At 38.7% G+C, this 23,113-nt stretch overlaps 1 protein-coding gene and 1 pseudogene across 3 annotated transcripts in view; one reads left to right on the top strand and one right to left on the bottom strand.

The window, feature by feature from the left end:
* Positions 1–397: 397 nt before the first annotated feature.
* Positions 398–751, bottom strand: LOC118356774 (annotated as a pseudogene).
* Positions 752–11,634: 10,883 nt separating this feature from the next.
* Positions 11,635–23,113, top strand: part of RFC1 (replication factor C subunit 1) — an 89,630-nt gene continuing 78,151 nt past the window's right edge. For 2 of the 3 annotated variants that reach the window (XM_027600216.2, XM_027600217.2), the window contains exon 1: positions 19,741–19,890. In XM_027600216.2, coding sequence (XP_027456017.1) covers positions 19,888–19,890 — 3 coding nt within the window. In that variant the 5' untranslated portion in view covers positions 19,741–19,887. Of the gene's footprint in view, positions 11,749–19,740; positions 19,891–23,113 lie in introns of those variants that run through there. The other variant, XM_027600218.2, reaches the window with a different exon arrangement.

The raw sequence follows: 23,113 nt of genomic DNA, 5'->3' as shown, positions 1-23,113 counted from the left end.
TCTGGCTCCTGCCCACATCTTAAACTTCACTCCTCTTCAGTTAACTACACGTGGTACGCTTCCCTTCAGCCATAACAAACCACGCTGAGTAAGTTGGACACACGTGGAGTGCTCACATCCTGTGTCTTGATATTGTGCTCTCTGCGTAGAATGTGTCCCCCCCTGCCCCTTCATCTAGCTCAGGTCCATGTGTTCTTCAAAATGGCAGTATCTCCTCAAAAAAAAAAAAAAAAGAAAGAAAGAAAGAAAGAAAGACTTTCCGGCTTCCTAATTTGTTTTGAATTATTTATTTAAATTAAAAACATTTACAGTTTATTAATCCTCTTGTGAAACATCTGCACAATCAGTGTAGATAGTCACTGCAGAATCTTTGCTCCTTCTGCGTCTGATCCCCAGCTCACTTTTTACCAGCACCAACATTGGCCTTGGCAGTCCCCCTGACTTTCTTCATTCTGTTTTGCATTCCTTTCACTGCTTCCTTGACGTCTGTTTCTTCTCATACCGGCCAAGTCTATATCTGGGTTCATTTTTGGAGGTGTAATCTAAGAAATCATAAATCAGGCTAAAGTCAGTTGTCTTCCCATCACCAAAATAGGCTCTGGATACAAATACAAAGATGATATCTGGTGTAGTCTTGTACATTTTGGCTAGTTTTTCCCTGAATTTCTGTCTGAGGTACTGTTGTATTCCCTGGGTGAAGTAGTCAGTTGGTCATGAACTTCCTGGTCTGGATAGTAACCATGTCATTCATGATGGTGGTTGATCCTCAGGCAGCCAGAGAGGAAATCAGACAGTTTGATTTGATATATCAAATCTCCTTGTTCCGTGTTCCCATGGCAGCCCATACTTTCTCTGTTATGACACTTATCACACAATAAATTTATCTAAAGATTTTATTTATTTATTTGACAGAGAGAGAGACGGTGAGAGAGGGAACACAAGCAGGGGGAGTGGGAGAGGGAGAAGCAGGCTTCCTGTGGAGCAGGGAGCCCAATATGGGGCTCCATCCCAGGACCCTGGGATCATGACCTGAGCCGAAGGCAGATGCTTAACGACTGAGCCACCTAGGTGCCCCTACAATAAATTTATCTATAACTCCTGTTTGACTTAAATTTCTCTCTCAGTCTCTCTTTTCTAAAAACGAGGGCCATGACTGGTCCCTGTAGAATATGTGGGCTAGTAGTCACTAAAGTTGAATGAATGTGCCTATAGTATGTATACCTCTATCACTGCATTTATCACCTAATCCTGGAATTGTTTGTCTCCTCCACCAGCCTGTAAAAATGTCCCTTATCTAAATTTTTATCATCACTTATCTGAGTAAATGCTTAATCATTAAATGAATGAATGGAGTTGATGCAATTAATTCACTATAAAATATTTTTTCCAGATTTGTTGAGATGTAATTGACATGTAACATTGTATTAGTTTAGATGTACAGCATAATGATTCGATATATGTATACATTGTGAACTGATTACCAAAAATAAAATTTTTAAATGTGATAATTGACACCCTCACAAATATATTTAATTAAAAAATATATAGCTACAGAAAGCTAGGAGAAAAGTGGAAGCAAATATTAAATTACATAAATATATAGTTTATATAATGATATTTATTTACTTATATATGAGCTTATATAAATAATTTAACTATAATTAAAATATATGGAAAAAATTGAAAGGCAAATAACAAACTTGGAAAATATTAGAGCAAATCTAGAAGGCAAACGGCCAACTTTTTATTATATAAGTAACTCAGGCAAATCAATAAGAAAAACACTCTAAATTAGAGAAATGGCCAAACATGAATAAAAAATATGCAAAAGAGGAAGTGTAACTGTCTAGCTAAAGAAAAAAATTTAAATAACCAGCAATTAAAAACACATATAGGGTGCCTGGGTGGCTCAGTTGGTTGGGCGACTGCCTTCGGCTCAGGTCATGATCCTGGAGTTCCGGGATCGAGTCCCGCATGGGCTCCCTGCTCAGCAGGGAGTCTGCTTCTCCCTCTGACCCTCACCCCTCTCATGTGCTCTCTCTCTCTCTCATTCTCTCTCTCAAATAAATAAATAAAATCTTAAAAAAAAAACACATATAAAAATAACTCTAGGAGTGCCTGGCTGGCTAGGTGGTAGAACATGCAACTCTTGATCTCGGACTTGTAGGTTTGAGCCCCACTTTGGGCAGAGATATTACTTAAAAGTAAAATTAAAAAAAAAAAACAACAACCAAACTCCAAATATTTTCTCTTATTAAATTAGCAAGAATAAAAGTAAGTGATGAAAATTGCAGTTAATGAGATTGTAAGACATTGCTGATTAGAACATGAATCGGTACAATACTTAAGGAAAGCAATTTTCCAATATATAATTAACCTTAGATTTTTTTCATGTCTTAATTCAGTGATATTAGAAATTTATCATAATAAATTATTCTAGGGATACCTGGGTGGCTCAGTTGTTGTGCATCTGCCTTTGGCTCAGGTCATGATCCCAGGGTCTTGGGATTGAGCCCCGCATCAGGCTCCCTGCTCAGCGGGAAGCCTGCTTCTCCCTCTCCCACTCACCCTGCTTGTGTTCCCTCTCTTGCTGTGTCTCTCTTTGTCAAATGAATAAATAAGATCTTTAAAAAAAATAATAAATTATTCTAAATACATAAAATGCCATAGGTGCAAATATTTTATAGTAGTGTTATTTATGACAGTAAAATTTTTAAATAATTTATTTATGAGATTTTATTTATTTATTACTATTTTTAAAGATTTTATTTATTTATTTGACAAAGAGCAGCACAAGCAGGGGGAGCGGCAGGCAGAGGGAGAGGGAGAAGCAGGCTCCCCACTGAGCAGAGAGCCTGACACATGGCTCAATCCCAGGACCCTGGGATCATGTCCTGGGTTGAAGGCAGATGCTTAACCAACGGAGCCAGCCAGGCACCCAAAATTCGAAATGATTTAAAGATTCATTCATAGGGGAATAATTACTGAGGCATGGAATATCCATTTGCTAAAACATCATAGAGTCATTAACATTTTCTTTGTTTTTTAATATTTATTTACTTATTTTAGAGAGAGAAAAAGAGAGGGAGAGAGACAGCATGAGCAGACAGAGGGAGAGGGAGAGAAATCATCAAGCAGACTCCTCACTGAGTGTGGTGCCCAATGGGGGCTTGATCCCAGGACCTTGACATCATGACCTGAGTCAGATGCTTAAGTGACTGAGCCACCCAGGTGACCCTATCCTAAACATTTTAATGTCACTAAATATTCTTTGAAAATGTAGGGGTGCCTGGGTGGCTCAGTCTGTTCAATGTCTGACTCTTGATTTTGGCTCAGGTCATGATCTCAGGGTGGTGAGATCCAGCCCTGTGTTGGGCTCCACACTTAGCGTGAAGTCTGCTTCTCTCTACCTCTCTCTCTTCCCTGCCTTTACCCCCATTTATGCTCTCTCTCTCTCTCTAAAATAAATAAATAAATCTTAAAAAAAGTGTTTAGGATAAAAAACTAACTGGGGGCACCTGGGTGGCTCAGTTGGTATGGAGCCCTGTGTCCGGCTCCAGGCTTAGCCCAGAGTCAGCTTGCTCTCCTCCCTCCCCCTTTCCTTCCCCCTCTGCCTCTCTGCACATACATGCATGCTCTCTCTGTCTCTGTCTCTCTCTCTCAAGTAAATAAATAAATAAATAAATAAATAAATAAATAAAATCTTTAAAAAAGAAAAAACTAACTGAAAAAAATCCAGATAATAAATCAAATAATCAGTATGATTATAATTATGTAATAAAAGCAATAACCAATATATAGAATTGTAAGAAAATACCCACATTTTGCTATATTGTGTTTGGATAATGAACAATAGGTTATAGTTATTCTCGTTCTTTTACATATTTAATTTTAATTTTTAATAAAAAATATTTTTTAACTCGATTTTTTTTTTTTAGGTAAGCTCTATGCCCAATGTGGGGCTTGAACTCATGACCCCGAGATTAAGAGTCACATGATCTACCAACTAACCCAGACAGGTGCCCCTAATTAATTAATTATTTATTTATATATTTACTTTTTTCAGATTTATTTATTTATTTGAGAGAGAGAGAGGGAGAGAGAACATGTGAGTGGGGGGAGGGGCAGAGGAAGAGAATCTTCAAGCAGACTCTCCACTGAGCATGGAGCCTGACACTGGGCTCGATTTCATGACTCACAAGCTCATGACCTGAGTCGAAACCAAGAGTTGGATGCTGGGTGCCTGGGTGGCTCAGTTGGTTAAGCGACTGCCTTCGGCTCAGGTCATGATCCTGGGGTCCTGGGATCGAGCCCCACATCAGGCTCCTGGCTCAGTGCGGAGCCTGCTTCTCCCTCTCCCTCTGCTTCTCTCCCTGCTCATGCTCTCTCTCTCTCTGTGTATCTCTGTGTCTCAGATGAATAAATAAATCTTAAAAAAAATAAAATAAAAATAAATGTCTAAGAAAAAAAATAGTATCTACCAGGTACCAGTGAGTGGGACAGACATATGAGCTCTAGGAATTCTATACCCAAAACATCTCTTCATAAGACTTCATACAGATGACAGAAGTTTACAGCAGGAAGGGTCCTTAGAAATCATCTAGTTCAGTGTTTTATTTTAAAAATAAGGGTTTAGAGACTACTATAGTACAGAATTCATCATTCATTTATTCATTTCACAGATCTTTATTGAGTATCAAAAAGTGAGTGGGTCAAGCACTTTGTTGGAGGTTGGGATTTAAAATTGAAGATGTTGGTGAGAAAGTGGAGAACAGGGAACCCTTCTGCAGGGTTGGTGGGAATGTACATTGGTGCAGCCACTGTGGAAACAACATGAAGATTTCTCAAAAAATTAAAAGTAGAAATACCATACGATCCAGTAATTTCACTACTGGATATTTACCCAAAGAAAACAAAAACACTAATTTGAAAAGATATATGTACCCCTGTATTTATTACAGCATTATTTACAATAGCCAAAATATGAATACAATCCGGGTTTCCATCAATAGGTGAATGGCTATTCACACACACACACACATATACACACATATATATACAATGGAATATTACTCAGGTATAAAAAAGGATGAGATCTTGCCATTTGTGACAACATGGATAGACCTGAGGGTATTATGCTAAGTGAAAGAAGTCAGACAGAGAAAGACAAATATCACATGATTTCACTTATAAGTGGAATCTAAAAAACAAAACAAATGAATAAACAAACAAAAAGCAGAAATAGTCGCATAAATACAGAGAACAAACTGAAGGTTGCCAGAGAATAGGAGGATGGTGTCTAGGGAAAAGGAGTGAAGGGAAGTGGGAGATAGGGGCTTTCAGTTATGGAATGAATAAGTCATGGGAATAAAAGTACAGCATAGGGAATATAATCAGTGTAATACTGTTGTGTGGTGACAGATGGTAGCTACACTTGCGATGAGTGGAACATAATGTATACATTTGTTGAATCACCGTGTTGTACACCTGACACTACTCTAACTACTGTGTGTCAACTATGCCTCAATTAAAAAATAGAAATAGATAAATAAACAAGTAAATTGGATATGTTACAGTATTCACAAATTTTATAGAAAAACATAGGAGGGATATATAAGCCAGTGGGATGTGTGCATGCGTGCATGCATGTAAGTGTGTAGGTGGGAGATGGAGTAGAGGTGCCTGAAAACTCTTAAGTCCTAAACAAAATGAAGAATGATGAGATGTTAGCCAGAAGAAAGAGAGAAAAAGGAAGGGAGGCTATCCCATATAGATGGAGTAGCATAGTGGAAGTCCCTGAGATGAAAAAGTTTGACAAGTGGTTCAGGACACCCAGGTCTTAAGAGTTAGTAGGGAATGGCAAGAAATGATTTGCAGAGATGGGCAGAAGCCAGATCACAAAGGACTTCATGAACCATGTTACTGGAATTTAGGCTTTATCTTGAGGGAGATAGGCCACCATTGAAAATATTTCAAGTATGTAAGTTAGTGTAATACTGTACAAATAGACTCCAAAATATGAAGTCGAGGCCCAAATAGAAGGTCATTTGTCACACATTTGTCTGAAGAAGGAGTTCCCTGTTTTCCAGTGTCTCATCTCCGTGATTCAGAGACCCAGGGCACTTATGGCTGTAGTTCTGCTACCCCCGAAGACCTCACAAGAGCCTTACCCCCTGAGCTCAGCAGGTAGAAGTGGAAATCTTCCGAAAAGCGTTGGCCTGGAAGTAGTGTACACAATTTCTAATTACATTCCACTGGAAAACACTAGTCACGGGGCCACCCCTAGAGGCAAGGTAGGTGACACGAATCCCCTGCCTGGGCAATCACCAATCAATCTATAGTTAATGCTATGGAAGGGGGAACATACATTTTAGTGTTTAGCTGGTGTTCTCTGCCACAAGAGAGTGACATGATTAGATCTGTTTTTTAAGAGAATCACTCTGGCAATGAGTGCAGGGAGTGGGTACTGTTGGAGGTGGGGAGCATGTGTTAATCCGAGTAAAAAATGATGTGGCTTAACAAAGGTAGTAGCATTGTAGATGGAGAGAAAGAGACAAGTTCAGGAACTAGTTGGAAGAAAATATCACCTGGCCTCAGTAACCAAATGGATGTTGAGACTGAGTTTAGGAGAAGAAAGAGTCAATGATGACCCAGATTTCCGACTTGGGCAACTGGGTAAAACTGAGAACACGGTAGACTTTGAAAAGGAGATGGGAGGGTGGGAGGATGGTCTGGGTGGCTCAGTTGGTTAAGCATCTGACCTTTGATCTCAGCTCAAGTCTTGATCTCAGGGTCATGAGTTCAAGCCCCGGGTTGGCCTTGTTGGTGGGCATGGAGCCTACTTTAAAAAGAAAAAAGAAGATGGTATTTTAAATATGTTAAAACTTTGAGTTTGAGGTATTAAGTATCCAATGTGCAGGTAGCTATTTGAGACTAACGTTTGAGGAGAGATCTTTTTGGAAAGTATAATGTGGACATTATCAGTATGTAGACAATGGTTGAAGTTCTGAAAATAAATGGAGATTAATCATGTAGTAAGATGTAAAAATGTAATTTTTCTCAAGTTTTTAAAAACATTTTATATTGTATAAAAATATATAACATAAAATTTACCATTTTAACCTTTTTCAAAAAGTAAACTCTACGCCCAATGTGGGGTTTGAACTCGTGACCCCCAGATGAAGAGTTGCATGCTCTACGAACTGAACCAGCCAGGTGCCCCCCATTTTAACAATTTTTATACGTACAGTTCAGTGGCATTAAGTACATTCACAGTGTTGTGCAACTGTTACAACCATCCATCTCCAGAACTCTTTCATCTTCCCAAACTGGAACTCTGCCTCCATTAAATGATAACTCCCCATTTTCCCTTCCCTTAGACCCTGGCATCCACCAATCTACTTTCTGTGTCTCTATGAATTTGACTATTCCAGGTTCCTCATGAAAGTATAATCATATTGTACTTGTATTTTGTGTCTGGTTTATTTCATTTAGCATATGAAAATCCATGTTGTGGCAGGTGTCAGAATTTAATTCTGTTTTAAGGCTGAATAATATTTCATTGTATGGATACACCACATTTTGTTTATTCATTTATCTGTTGATCATTTGGGTTGTTTCTTCCTTTTGGCTATTGTGAATAATGCTGCTATGAACATGACTGTTTAAGTATCTGCTAGGGTTCCTGTTTTTAATTCTTTGGAGTATATAACCAGAAGTGGAATTGTTAGATCATATGGTAATTCTATGTTTAATTTTTGAGGAATTGCCATACAGTTTTCCAGTCTCCATTTTTGTTGTGCATCAGAATCACTTCTTTTTTTTTTTTTAAGATTTTATTTATTTATTTGACAGAGAGAGACACAGTGAGAGAGGGAACAGAAGCACGGGGAGTGGGAGAGGGAGAAGCAGACTTCCCGCTGAGCAGGGAGCCCGATGCGGGGCTCGATCCCAGGAACCTGGGATCATGACCTGAGCCGAAGGCAGATGCTTAACAACTGAGCCAACCAGGTGCCCCTCAGAATCACTTCTTGAGCTTTAAGAAATACCACATACTCAGTCTCCACCTCTGGAGACTGATTAGATCTGAGTAGATACCTGACTTCTGTTTCTTTTTAGAATTCATATTTTATTTTATTGTTATTATTCATTTTTACAAAGATGGCATTTTTTTTTAAGGTTTTATTTATTTATTTGACAGAAAGAGACACAGCGAGAGAAGGAACACAGCAGGGGGAGTGGGAGAGGGAGAAGCAGGCTTCCCAAGGAGCAGGGAGCCCGATGCGGGGCTAGATCCCAGAACCCTGGGGTCATGACCTGAGCCGTAGGCAGACGCTTAACGACTGAGCCACTCAGGCGCCCCTGAGTCTGTTTTTCAATTCGTCTCTTTTTTCCTTTGTTCATTTGTTTTGCTTCTTAAATTCCACATATGAGTGAAATCATATGATATTTATCTTTCTCTGACTGACTTATTTCACTGGCATTATGCCTTCTAGATTCATTCATGTTGTTGCAAATGGCAAGATTTCATTCTTTTTTTTTAATTTTTAATTTTTTTAAGTCACTCTTTTTTTTATGACTGAATAATATTCCATTACCACGTCTTTTTTATCCTTTCATCCACTGGTGAACACTTGGGCTGCTTCCATATTTTGTTTATGATAAATTATGCTGCAATAAACATAGGGGTGCATATATTTTTTTGAGTTGGTGTTTTTGTATTCTTTGGGTAAATACCCAGTAGTGGAATTACCGGATTATGTGGTAATTATGTTTTTAACTTTTTGAGGAAACTTCATGCTGTTTTCCACAGTGGCTTCATCAGTGTATGTTCCCACCAACAGCGCATGAGTTTTCCCTTGTCTCCACATCCTTGTGAATACTTGTTGTTTTTTGTGTTTTGGATTTTAGTCATTCTGACAGATGTGAAGTGATATCTCACATGGTTTTTTTATTTGCATTTCCCTGATGATGAGTGATGTTGAGCATCTTTTCATGTGTCTGTTGGCCATCTGTATGTCTTCTTTGGAAAATTTCTTTCATGTCTTCTGTCTATTTTAATTGGATTATTTGTTTTTTTGGTGATGAGTAATATAAGTTCTCTATATATTTTGGATATTATTAAGAGGTGGTTTTAAAAGAGTAAAAATAAGAGAATATGGAGCAAAATGTTGAGATTCCCCCCAGTTAACATTTAGAGTGTATCCTTACACACACACCTACCCCCACATGAGCCACACACATTTTTCATACTTTTAAAAAACATAAACATGATCACACACCACACACAGTGTTCCACAACATGCTTTATTCTCTTAATAATTTATTGTGAAGATCTTTCACTGTCAGTACACATATGTCTAGTTTAATCTTTTGCAATAGATGCATAATATTCCATGGCATCGTGCACCATATTTTATTTATTTAACCATTTACCTACTGGCAAAGACTTAAGTTTTTCCATTTTTTTCTATTACAAACAATTCAGCAATTAACAACCCTGAATTAAAAATTTTGCATATGTGAGAGAGACAAGAAATTGCTAAAATTGGAATTGCTGAGCTAAGGGGTATGTACATTTTCTATGCTTATGGGTATTTCCTTACTGCCATTTGGAAAGCCATAATAAATAGCTCCTACAATTAAGTGCATGAGAGCCAGTTTCCCCTACTCTCCTCAGTACTAAGTGTTACCAGTACTTCTCTTTATTTTTGTCAGGATGGTAAAGAAGACATTTCATTCTTGTATTCATTTGGGTTTCTCTGATTACTAATCTTATCATATCCTTATTGGTCCTTTGTACTTCCTCTCCTGTGGGTTGCCTTTTATCGCCTTTTTAAGCTTTCCTATTTTTTGCCTTTTTCTAATGAATTAGAAGTTCATTATAAATAAAGCATTAAATCTCTTGTCTGATATATATGTTGCAAATATTTTCTTTCTACATTTTGTCTTTTAACTCTTTTAAAACAGCTTTATTGAGATACAATTCCTATACCATACAATTAATCCACTAAAAGTATACAACTCAACCATTTTCAGTATGTTCAGGGTTGTACAACCAACAATACAATCAATTTCAGAACATTATTTAATGTTATTTTAATGTACTTACAAGTGAAAAAGTTTTTCATTTTTGTGCAAATTTACTATTCATTTCCTTTATGGTTTCTGGGCTAGGAATGCAGTCCCCACTCTAAAATTATAAAGATATCAATCGAAGAAAGACAAGTATCATATGATCTCACTGATAAGGGGAATTTGAGAAACAAGACAGAGGATCATAGGGGAAGGGAGGGAAAAATGAAACAAAACGAAACCAGAGAGGGAGACAAACCATAAGAGACTCTTAATCTCAGGAAACAAACTGAGGGTTGCTGGAGTGGAGGGGGTGGGAGGGATGGGGTGGCTGGGTGATGGACACTGGGGAGGGTATATGTTGTGGTGAGTGCTGTGAATTGTGTAAGACTGATGAATCACAGACCTGTACCCCTGAAACAAATAATATATTATATGTTAAAAATAAAAAAAATTATAAAGATATTCTCTTATATTTTCTTTTTAGGACTTTTGTTTTCCATGTGTGGTCTTGTTAAAATTAATTTTTCTATTTATTAAGGTATTTATTCCCAAGTCCCCTTCCCCTCTTTCAACTTTTTAGTTGTTCTAGAATTTGTACATTTCCGTATTTATACTTTGCATAATATTCAAGTACTGCTATCTTTCAGTTCATGAATTTTAGACTACCTATTGATTTGCTCTTATGGTAGATAAAGATTTAGGTTTCTTATGTTATCATTTCATGTTGGTAAAAAAATTTACCTTTTTGGTTAAACTGATATATAGGGTTTACCTTATCTTTACATGAAGATTATTCATTGTGGAGTATTGTAGTACATTATGATTATGTTCTCTCGCTTTTGGGGAAGCACATTCTCCAGCAATTTCCTGAAAAAAAGTTACACAGGGAATACATTTTGGAGGGAGGGGAATTACAGGTCTTTTTCCACCACATGTTTGTTTGGTTGCTTGGTGGGGTTTAGAATTCTAGGCTGGGGATCCTTTTCATATAAATTGTTGAAGGGAGACAGAGGTGGTAGAAGCTGATGCAGCACCTCCTCCCACATCACAAGCGTTTGTAGCAGCCAGCTCCATGTTCCCTGGACTGGTTCCAAGTTCATAAGTGTGGGAGGCTGTGGTCTTGGCAGTGGTAGAAACAGCAGCACCAGCAGTTACAGTTTCCAAGTGTGACCTTAAAGCCAAAAGTCTAGTTACGGTGTCTGGCTTCATCTCTTCAGCCTTCGGCTCGTGCCCCTCCAACATACTAAGTACCAAATTAATTCCCTGTTAAAACAACATCAACAAAACCCTTTTCTGAAAAAACTTCCAGAAGGATTTCTGTTTCCTATGCTGAAGTCTAACACACACGATGTTACTGGTTGTGATTATGTCGGTAAATACTCCACACACAGCTGTTCTCTATTTTGAATTGCTAATTATCTGGAATTTCAATCTGCTTTATGTTGTTTCTGCTGACCTGTCCCTCACTTGTGGTGCTGGCGCTTAGTTATCTTTGATTATGAGTACAGGTTTCGCAGTGGTGAGGGATGATCCATACGGCTGTCGGGGGAAGAGCACTCTAGGTACATAATGAGTAGTGAGTGAAGAGTCCTTGAAACAGAATCACGTCTGGGATCTTCCAAAAATAATGAAGAGCTGTGGCTGGAGTGGAACCGTTGTGAGTAGGAGGAAGTAAGTACAGAGGTAATGGGACCAGGTGGTGCAGGGGGATGGGGAGGAATTTGTTTTATACTTTTTTTTTTAAAGATTTTGTTTATTTATTTGAGAGAGGATGAGAGAGAGCAGAGAGGAGGGGTAGAGGGAGAAGCAGATTCCCCGTTGAGCAAGGAGCAGGATCTGGGACTCGATTCCAGGACCCTGGGATCATGACCTGAGCTGAAGGCAGACGCTTAACCGACTGAGCCACCCAGGTGCCCTTGTTTTATACTCTTACCAAGAAGAGGAGCACTGCAAATTTTTAGCTGAGAGCGACACAATCTAACCACATTTGAAAAGAATCTCTCTGGTTGCTGTGTTCAGACTGTTCTGTAGGTGGAACAAAAGCAGAATCAGGGCGCTCAGTCAGGAGATGATAACCAGGGGAGACATGATGGTAGCTTAGACCTGTCTGGTAGTGGTAGATGTAATGAGATTTGTTGGGGTCTGGTTGGATTTTGAAGGTGGGGCCAACAGAATTTGCTGATGGTTTGAATGTGTGTGTGGTGGGGGGGGGCTTGAGGGGGAGGATAGATAGAATGTAGAGAGCTTGAGAGTGAGCGAGCAAGAGAGAGAGAGTCAAAAATTCCTTCAAAATTTTTGGCCTGAGCAGATAGAAGGATGGAGGTGCTATTAGTTGAGATGCAGGTTTGTGAGGGAGGGTCAAGAATTTAATTTTGGACATACTAACTTCCATATATCTATTAGACAGCCAAATGGAGATGTGAAGTTGGAAAATGGATACATAACTCGGAGGTTTATAGGAAAAATCAGCAGTTGATAGAAATTTGGAAGTGTCAGTATTCAGATAGTATATAAAGCTATGAGATTGGTTGAAGTCACCAGGTAGTGAGTAGAGAAATGGGCTCTAGGACAATCAAGTGTTAAGAAGACAAGAAAATCAGGAGCAATGAACACAATAGTCCTAGGGGTGGATGTTGAAGAAGGAAGAAACCTGGAAGACTACAGATGTCTTTGAAACCAAGTGAAGAAAGTATTTCATCAAGAAATACTTCTAGAGAGGGGCACCTGGGTTGCTCAGGTGGTTAAATGTCTGACTCTTGATTTTGCTTGGGTCGTGACCTTGGGGTTGTGAGATGGATCCCCACATTGGCTCCACACTTGGCGGGAAATTTGCTTGAGATTCTCTCTCTCGCCCTCTGCCCCTTCCCCCCTGCATGCTCTCTCTCTCTTTCCAAAATAAATAATCTTTTCTTTTTTATTTAAATTCAATTAATTAACATATAATGTATTATTAATTTCAGAGGTACAAGCCTGTGATTCATCAGTCTTATATAATACCCAGTGCTCCTTGCATCACATGCCCTCCTTAATCTCCATCACCCAGTTACCCCATCCCTCCACCCCTTTCCCCTCCAGCAATCCTCAGTTTATTTCCTATGACTAAGAGTGTCTTATGGTTTGTCTCCCTCTCTGATTTCATCTTGTTTTATTTTTTCCTCCCTTCCCCTATGATCTTCTGTTTTGTTTCTTAACTTCCACATATGACTGAGATCATATGATAATTGTCTTTCTCTGATTGACTTCCATTTTGCTTCATGTTAACTTACATAATCATTTACAATGATCAAAACCAGGATACTCTTCTATGCTACTATTTACTGAGTATGGACCTTATTCAAATTTTACTCATTTTCCTTCTAATGTCCTTTTTCTGTCCAGGATCCCACATTGCATTTAGTTAATATGTATTTTTAGTCCTCTCCAATCTGTGACAGTTCCTCAATCTTCCCTTGTCTTTCATGACCTTGACACTGTTGATGAATCCTGGTCAGTTCTTTTGTAGAATGTTTCTCAATTATGGTTTGTCTGATGTGCTCTCATGATCAGATTTAGATTATGCCACATGGTGGAAGAAGGGAAAAGTGGTGAAATTCAACTATAGTAGTGATTCTTTTTTATAGTAGTGATCTTCAACATATAGTAATATTAAGTTTTGCAAATCCCACTCAAACTAAAAGAAACATTTTATAGAAAATGTCTAAGGAATCCTGGGTATTAGTGATCTGCTGTATTTACTTTACCAATTACAGTGCTTAACACCATTCTAGAGCTAATGATAATATTTATATAAAGGCATCAAACCAGGTATATTTTAAATGTTGAGTCCAAAGCACTTGACCTCATTTGTCTTAAAGCAAGATTAACTCTCTCTATAGCAGCTAGCAGTTTAAAGGTTTATTTATTTATTTGTGAGAGAGAGAGCGCGCGCATGAGTGAGGTGAGGGGCAGAGGGAGAAGCAGACTCCTGAGCAGGGAGCCCAATGTGGGGCTCAATCCCGGGACTTGATCCTGGGACTCCGGGATCATGACCCCAGGTGAAGGCTGATGCCCAACCAACTGAGCCACCCAGGCACCCTGTAGCTAGCAGTTTAAATGGATATGTTAAAAAGTACTGCTTATATCCTTTTTGTGGCAATGAATTAGACTTTATCTGAGAAAGATTTTTGCTGTATATTTTATGGAAGATGCGAGTTTATTGGAATTCCCTATTCTGACTCATGTTTATTTACAAGATTATTTTTTTTACTTCTCATATACACTACTCCGTATAAACAGTGACTATATTCAATACTATTTAAATTGCATGTCAAAAAAGATGACCTGTGAGATTTCCACGGAAGTTAAAAACATTTTTATTGCAAACATTTTTGGAATATGAATGAGGGTTCTGGGTATATATTATGGAAGCTCAGATTCTCAAGAGTCTTAAAGGTCTACAATTTACAGGTATGTGGTCATTCTTACTATAGCAGCAATTTTCAAATAACTGATGGTAGTTTCCTTTATTTGCTATGCTTCATATTATTTCTATAAAGCAACAAAAACAAAAATTCTGGAATTACTTTGAGTTAAAGTGTTTGGAGAATGAAAGATTATCCTAATCATAAAATCTTTTATCACTACAAAATGCTGTTGGCATTCTTGTTGCTCTATCTATAGACACTCTTAAAATTGCCAATGAATATTTTAGGAAATGAATCCACAACTTGAGATACAGTATGTATATAACCAAGTGTGTATATCACCAGTAAAGTTATATACTTTTTGTTAAGTTTGGTATTTTAAATGCAAATGGTTCTTTTAATTTAAGTGAAGATATTGATATACTTGGGAGAAAATTTTTATTATAATAATTTATAAAAATCATCAGGCAAGTTTATAATAATTTCAATTACTAAAGCATAATCAGATTAAGAAGGCTAATTGGGATATCATCCAAGAATTAAGATAAATGACATAGTGCCTCAATTTCCTAAATTAGAATATATGCACTATCATGGTGACAGATTATGACTTAATGATTATGCTCATAAATGGCTTACAAGGTCAACATCATGGGGCTGAATCCGCAGTCATCATAAACACAGAAAGGGATAAGCTACCTAGTGGAATGTTTCCTATAAGGAATATGTTCCAATAAACCTTGACAAAGCAGGACATGCTAATATTTATCCAGAGGGCAGAAAGTCACATTTGTTGTTGCACAGTGAAAATTCGATTGATTTCTGTTGACTTATAAAAATCTATGTGAAAGACAATGTAATAATTGTGCTCCTGGAAAGGATTTTAAAGAGACTCCAAGTGAAGAGCTATTTCTATCACATGGATAAGTTAACTAAGGCAGTGGCATTAACACTGAGAATTTACATTGAACAGTTGTTTTCCACTTACATGTGGCAGTGGTTAGATTATAAAGGATGACCAAAATTCAGTCAGGTACTTTCTAACTAATATACAGTTTTTAGTCATTTCAGGAGGACAATGATTTATATGTTACCGAAAGAGTCAATTATTATATATATAATCTACTTACAAGTTTAGAAACATACCAATAAAGATGTTAATGTCAATATTCTAACTTTGGTGGTAAAGGGTTCTTCGTTGAATGGAAACAATACTTTCACCAATGATATACCCCTATGTGGGGGAGGTAAAGAGATCCTTGATTTTCACAAAATTCGCTTTGTTGACAAAGTTTTCCCTGAAGCCCTTTCTTTTAAGAATGAACAAGGCCAGTGAGCATCAGATAATCAGATCCAATATATAATACATCCCTTAAAAATGTGTCTTCTTTGTGTTAGGTCTCAAATCATTATTAAAAATATTTAAGGGGTGCCTGAATGGCTTAGTTGGGCATTTGCCTTCAGCTCAGGTCATGATCTTGGGGTCCTGGGATCAAGCCCTGCATCAGGCTCCCTGCTCACCATGGAGTCTGCTTCTCCTTCTTCCTCTGCCCCTCTCTCTCTGCTGTGTTCTCTCTTTATCTCAAATAAATCAATAAAAAAATTTTTAAAAAGTACTTAAAAATATTTTAGGCTTTCAATAGATGCCCTTAATCCTGGAAACTGCAGTGCTTATCCAATTGCTGTATTATGTTACCAATGTCACTTTACAATGAATTAATAGTCTTATTTATTCATCAGCTGGTTTGTGAAATATTTACACAAAGAAGAACTGAACTAATAACTAAGGAGAGCATGAGGAAAAACTTGATGAAAATACTTTTAAGAAAACATGCCAAGAATCTTGGTTAGCTAATGTTTTACATCACCAATAAATGACTTTTCTGTCTCTCTGAAATACTACCTAAAAATCAGCAGCCCTAGTGTGTTATGTTTTTTGTGTATCCTCAATTTCCTGGAAAGGCATTATTGCAGTCTTTCAATTAATACTGAGACATGGAAGTAGTTATTATCATTTTATTCTCATTGTCAAAGAGATGCCACAGAGATGGAAGGTGCACATAGGCTGGTCTTTTGCCTGGAACAAACTCAAACTAGATACTATAATCGAGTAGTGCCCAGTAAGGGTTAAAATCCAGATGCAGTTATTATGGAGAAACTAATTTAATAAGAGACAGTTGTTCCCCTATAGACAAGTAAAACAAATCATATTTGGTAATGTTTTTAGCACTCCAGATTTCTCTGCCATGGAAAACAAATGGGTATCATATTTTGCCATAAAACACATAGTAGTCTTTTTTTTTCTTTTTGGTCAAAAAATACCAAGTGTAAGGGTGATACTATATGTTGGCTAACTGAACATAATAATAATAAAAAAAAAGAATGGTGGGATCATAGCAATCTCAGGGGTTTAAAATCTTACAAAGCCTTCCCATTACACTTAGAATAAAAGTTAAACTTCTTGCTAGGACCTAAGGCTCTGGAGGATCTCTCCCCTCACCTCCGCCCAAATCAATCTCCTATCCCTTCCAGTACCACTCATAAAACTGGCTTTCTGGCTATTCCCTGGATACGTTTAACTCGTAATCACATCAGGGCCTTTATACTTGCTGGCCCCTTCTCAAATCCATGTCCCAGCTCAATGTCTCCTACTTAGGTCACTTATTTGCAATACTTCCACACCTTCCTCCTCAGCTAGCCTCTGTCTCATTAGGCTGCTTTATTTTCTGTGTAGCACTTACTGTTATCTGAAAGTACAGACTTTATTTTTGTCTACTTACTTTTCTCTTTTCCTCAAAGATATAAACTTCAGGAAATCTGGGACTGTCTTATTTACTATGGGTTCCCAGCAAGCACATAAAAAAGTACTGACACACAGTAAATGTCAATAAATAATTGTTGAATGATGCATCAGTAAAAACCACCACAGTGGAGAAAATAAGCATGAATATTCTGTTCATGCTTATTTTTGGTTACACTCTGGGTTCTGTTCTGGTTATTTATCACTTCACAACAAACTACCCCAAAACGTACTACCTTAAAAGAACAAGCATTTTATTATGCTTACACTACTGTCAGAGAATTTAGGCAGGCCTTGACTAGGTGATTTTTCTGTGCTAAAGTGTTGATTGGGTTCATTGAGTAGACTAGTAGAATTTCGCCAGCAGCTGGTATGGTGGGTTCAAGATGGCTTCACTGACAAGCCTGGTATCTGGTGGAGATGACTGTAAGCCTGGGTTCAGCTGGCCCCTTCTCTTGCTTTACATGGCACCTCAGGGGTCCAATAGAGCAGGCTAGGAGTTGCCAGTCCGCTTAAAGTTTATGTCTGGAACTGTCAAATTAGACACAGGCTAGCTCAGATGAGGGGAGGAGTATCAAAGCATACGCAGCCATTTTTAATCTGGTACATTTCTGAGATAGAATATTTCCAAGTAAATGTTCCTCAGGAAAACAGTCCAACAAATTCAGTTCAGTATCTTCCTGGAAGTTACAGGCTTCTGACTTAAGGCTCACCTAAATTCAAGGAAGACTCCACAAACGCTAAAAGAAAAATACAGAAGTTAAAAGTAACATAATATAAAAGATATGGAGAACTTTGAATATACATCTTATTTACTTATTTACAACATCATGAATGTTGGAAATTGGTTTAGATCCTCTGAGATTATAAGCAAAAATTATGTGATGTGTCTGCTGTGTACATTATTCTGGAGAGTAGGTTCATAGTTTTTATTGATTTTTCAAAGGTTTTAATGACTCCCCTCCTCCCCTATCAAGTATTTCCCTAAGCGAAATTATGGAGTACATAAGTTCATTTTTAGAATTATCTCCCTTGATGATACCCAGCCTTGAATAATAATAATAATAGTGGACTTAAATTATTTTTTTAAATTTTTTATTGTTATGTTAATCATCATACATCATTAGTTTTTAATGTAGTGTTCCATGATTCATTGTTTGTGCATAATACCCAGTGCTCCACGCAGAACGTGCAATAGTGGACTTAAATTATTATCTTGTGTGCCAGGAATAACGTTCTATAACAACCCTATGAAGTACTACTATTATTATTTTAACGTTGAGGAAACTGAGGCTTCGTAACTTGCCCATGGTCACTCAATTAGCATGTGGTGGAGCTGGGAACCCTACCATACTGGTTGCAGGAGGTCCAATGCAATGAGGCCCTGTTCATGAATAATCGTTTATTCCTTTGTAAATTAGGGATAATAATAGTAGCCAGTGTCACTGTGGGTATTAGATGAGCTGAACCAGGATAGTCCATATCTGCATGCCTGGCACATATTGCATTGGGCATTTAATAAACACAAGCTCTCCATGCTTTGCCTTTGTTGTATTCCAGAAGGCTTTGCTATCTTTCATTGTAGAGATATTGGTGTGATAAAACGCAGGACTTAAAAAGGGGAGGGTGGGTGGGTAAGCTTCTGAAAGTCTAGGACCAAAGCTGGAGATACTGCTCTCCCCACTAAACTCCTTAGGGTCTCATGTTTTCTCTTAAAATTGTATGCAATTGTGTTCCACAATTCAGTAGCTTATCTACTGGGGTCATTGTTTCTCTCTAGGGATACGCCTTGTTTATGACTTGGCTTCACACACACCACGGCTCTGAGGAACTTAGTGCAGCTTTGGGAATTTAGAGGCCTAGATTCCTAGCCTGGACCCCTCAGCTTGTTTGGGCCTTATATTTTTCACTGATAAAATAGAGTGGGTGTTGATGACTAGATAATTTTACCAGAATCTTTTCTGCTCTGGAATTACACAACATAAAATTGTCCTTTAGTAGCCTGGTTTTCAAACTGTGGGTCTTCATTTAGGAGGCAAAAAATCCAATTCGGTGGGTCAAACAGAAAAAAAAAAAATCAGGGTAACTGCTCTTTGGTGAAACTCTTGTTAAACAATAGATATTTAAATGTAATATGTGAAAAAAAGATAAATGTAAGATGTGAAATCTACATCTGAAATGCGTATTTCCCCCGCGGGTGGTGGTCAGAACACTTGAAAGCTAGTGCAGGGCAGTGCACCCCTCCATGCGTGTTACCGCGAGGAACCCGGTTTGCCCGCCTCGCGAGATTAACCTCGGAACCACCACTCGAGCGCCCCCACCAAAAACCCCGGGCGCAAACCTGCGCGCGGGCCACGCTCCCGTGGCTCCTCGCGATGGCAGAGGCCAGCAGGCCTACGGGGCGTCACCTGGGCCGACGTCGCACCTCCTGCCTCCGGCCGGGGCCGAAGTGAAGCTGCGCGCCTTCTGACGTCATCACCGGGCGCCGCGGCTCCCACCTCCTTCCACTTCGCGGGAGAAGTTGTTGGCGCGAATGGATCTCGAGTCCCGGTAACGGATTCCCCAGCCGACAGGCCTGCCCGCCCGCGCCTTAGTCTGTGGGCTGCGATGGTGAGCCCCTGGGGGAGGCTGTGCGGCTCGGGGGCTTGGGAGAGTTTGCAGGCTGGGTGTGGACCGGGCACTTTTGGTATGGAGGGTGGGGGAGGATGGCGGTGCGGGGCTCCGAAGGGGAGCGAAGGCACAGAAGGGGCCACAAATCGGGCACTGGTCGTACGGGTTTCCTTGGACCACGGGGTTTCAGCTCTCGGCGGCAGGCTGCGCGCAGGGCTTTTGGTGCTCCGCCGCAGTTTCACTTTTTTTTCGCTCTTGGGGGAAGGGAGGAAGGAAGGGAGTAAAGAAGGTGATTTGGGGGCTTAGTGATAAAGTTGTTTTCCTGTTTGGAGTTGCCCCAAACCTCTGTTTGCGTCCTGCCTAAAGCATTGATTTCAAGCTTTGATTCAAGGCGGAGAAAAACGTAACAAACTTTCCTTTCTTATGAGTAAGTTGTTTTAGGCCTTCAACTTTCGTCATTAATAGCGCCATGAAAAGCTCATCACAACCGTTTTGGGACCGAGGGTATAGGGAGGATGCTTTATTTTGTTTAAAGGAGTTCATAGAAGTTAAAGGGATAACACGGTTTACCAGGAAAAAAAAACACAGGAGGTAAAAACAGATGTAATATATTTGACAGCTGTCATCGCTTATCACCTGATGTTAAAAATCTTTAAAAAAAACCACCTCTGTATGATTCTGCATAAAGCATGTAAATTGTGAAGTGATTATGCAGCCATCAAAACAGACCTTCAGGCTTGTGTGGCAATAGATACAGGTATGTGTTTGAAATATTTATTTAAAGGACAATTTATGATGTTCCATTAAGCCAGAATCTACTTCATAATCAGACACAATTTTTTAGCTTTTTTTTTTTTTTTTAGCTTATCTGTCACAATGCCAGCATTCTGCAGGGAAAATTTTTATGCCAAATTGGGAAACCTTGCAGCCCTTTGTGTTTCTTCTCAAAGAAGGATAAAATAATAGCCACCTTGTACCAAATACCAGTATGTGAGCTGTTGGTTTTATATACCTTTTCTCATTTAAACCTCACAGCAGCCTAGTTTTACAGATGGTAAAGGAGGCTTTTAGAGTTAAAACAGTTTGTCATACAACTAATGAATGGTTGAACTAGAATTCTGACCACTACGTTCGTTATACTGCCCTAAAATGATAATTACATTTTGTGGGGATTTAAGGCACTATGGTATTGTGGAAAGTTGATGAGGTTTGGAGTATTGAAGGTAAGAGTGAGGCGATGATTTAGTCTTGCTCTGACATTTAGTGGTTATGTGGTGGTGGGTTTTATTTGGTTTAAATAAATAGCTTAACTTTAACTTTTTTAAGCCTGTGTTTTCCTTAACTGTTAAAAGAGGCGAAATATAGCTGCCTTAAGTGATTGTCTTCAGGATTAAACAGGATAATATAGGTAAAGCTTCTATTGTGGAACCTGGCACGTGGAGGTATTGTACTACTATGTGACTACCAGTGATCTAATTTTCTTAGGAAGGACTCTGTGGAATGTTAGTTTAAGGGGCATTGGAGATGCCCCTGATGTCAGTTGTGAAAAATATCTTGTATAGTCAACTTTTGATTAGAGACTTTAAATTTTGGTTCTTTTCTATCTTGGTACTCTTGTTTACAATGCAGATGAAAAATAAAGCCCTTCTTGGAAAAGAAGTAGGAGTCAGATGGGTCAGTTTTGCTGTTTGTTAAAGGGAAAAGGTTCTATAATGTAGATAAGAATTTTTGATTATATTGGTATTTAATTTGGTCCTTTTGTCTCTAGTACAAAATTTAGCAAAACCGCAGATTAAAATTCTGTTCAGCATAGGTTTTTTTTTTTTAAAGACTTTATTTGACAGAGAGAGAGAGGGAGAGAGAGAGCACAAACAGGGGGAGCAGCAGAGGCAGAGGGAGAAGCAGGCTCGCCGCTGAGCAGGGAGCCTGATGCAGGACTCTATCCCAGGACCCCAGGATCATGACCTGAGCTGAAGGCAGACGCTTAACCGACTGAGTCACCCAGGCCTCCCTGTTCAGTATAGGTTTATTGAACATCTGTGCACAAGTTATATTGTAGTGCAGTCGTTCTTTGGGTCAGTTATAATGTGATGAGTGGTATGCAAATTTTCTGCCCACAGAAATGGGCATATCCCCAGCATGTAGGAGGATTTTGCACATCTTCTGAGGCCCTTCTGTAGATGTTAACAACTTTTGCCTTGGGAGCTACATTTTTTCAAATTTTTTTTTTTTTTAAAGATTCTATTTATTTGACAGAGAGACACAGCGAGAGAGGGAACACAAGCAGGGGGAGTGGAAGAGGGAGGCAGGCTTCCTGATGCGGGGCCTGATGTGGGGCTCAATCCCAGGATCCTGGGATCATGACCTGAGCTGAAGGCAGATGCTTAACGATTGAGCCACCCAGGCGCACCTCTCAAATATTTTCTAATTGAAGTTATTAATAAAGGAATAAATGTGTATCTACAAAATGGAATACTCTGCAGGTTATGAAAAAAGAGAAAAGTTTATATCTTGTTATAAAGCAAACGTCAAGATAATTCAGTGAAAAACAAAGGTTTGAAACAGTATGTAAAGTGTGTTTCACTTTATGTAGAGAAAGAGCAAAAAGAATATATACATATTTGCTTGAAGTCTGGAAGGATACACAAGGAACTAACTGATAACATTTGTTGCCTCCAAAGATGGGAAATAAATGTCCGAGAGGCAGGATGGGAGGGAGACTTTTTACTCTTGAATTTTGAACCATGTGAGCATAATGTCTATTAAAGGAATTGAAACAAAATTAAAAATAAAAAGATTAAAAAAGAAGCCATGTAAACAGTTTGGGTTGCTATGAGAATTAATTAATTAATTAATTTATTTATAAGATTTTATTTATTTATTTGTCAGAGAGAGCACAAGCAGGAAGAGCGTCAGGCAGAGGGAGAAGCAGGCTCCCAGATGAGCAGGGAGCTCAATGTGGGGCTCGATCCCAGGACCCTGGGATCATGACCTGAGCCAAAGGCAGATGCTTAACTGACTGAGCCACCCAGGTGTCCCTGCTCAAAATGTGAATAAAACCTGAGCAGCCATTTTAAAGAAGTCAGCATATATAATTCATTGGCTGGTATAATTTATTGAAAATATGCATAAGGCTGAATTAAATGCACATGAGACCTAGAGGATAGCCCTGTTTGAAGAGCTGTCAAGTCTAAATACATCTGAGCTGCTTCATGCCCCATTC

Source organism: Zalophus californianus, chromosome 2 (assembly GCF_009762305.2).
Source record: "Zalophus californianus isolate mZalCal1 chromosome 2, mZalCal1.pri.v2, whole genome shotgun sequence".
Taxonomy (NCBI): domain Eukaryota; kingdom Metazoa; phylum Chordata; class Mammalia; order Carnivora; family Otariidae; genus Zalophus; species Zalophus californianus.
This window is presented reverse-complemented; position numbering and strand designations above follow the sequence as displayed.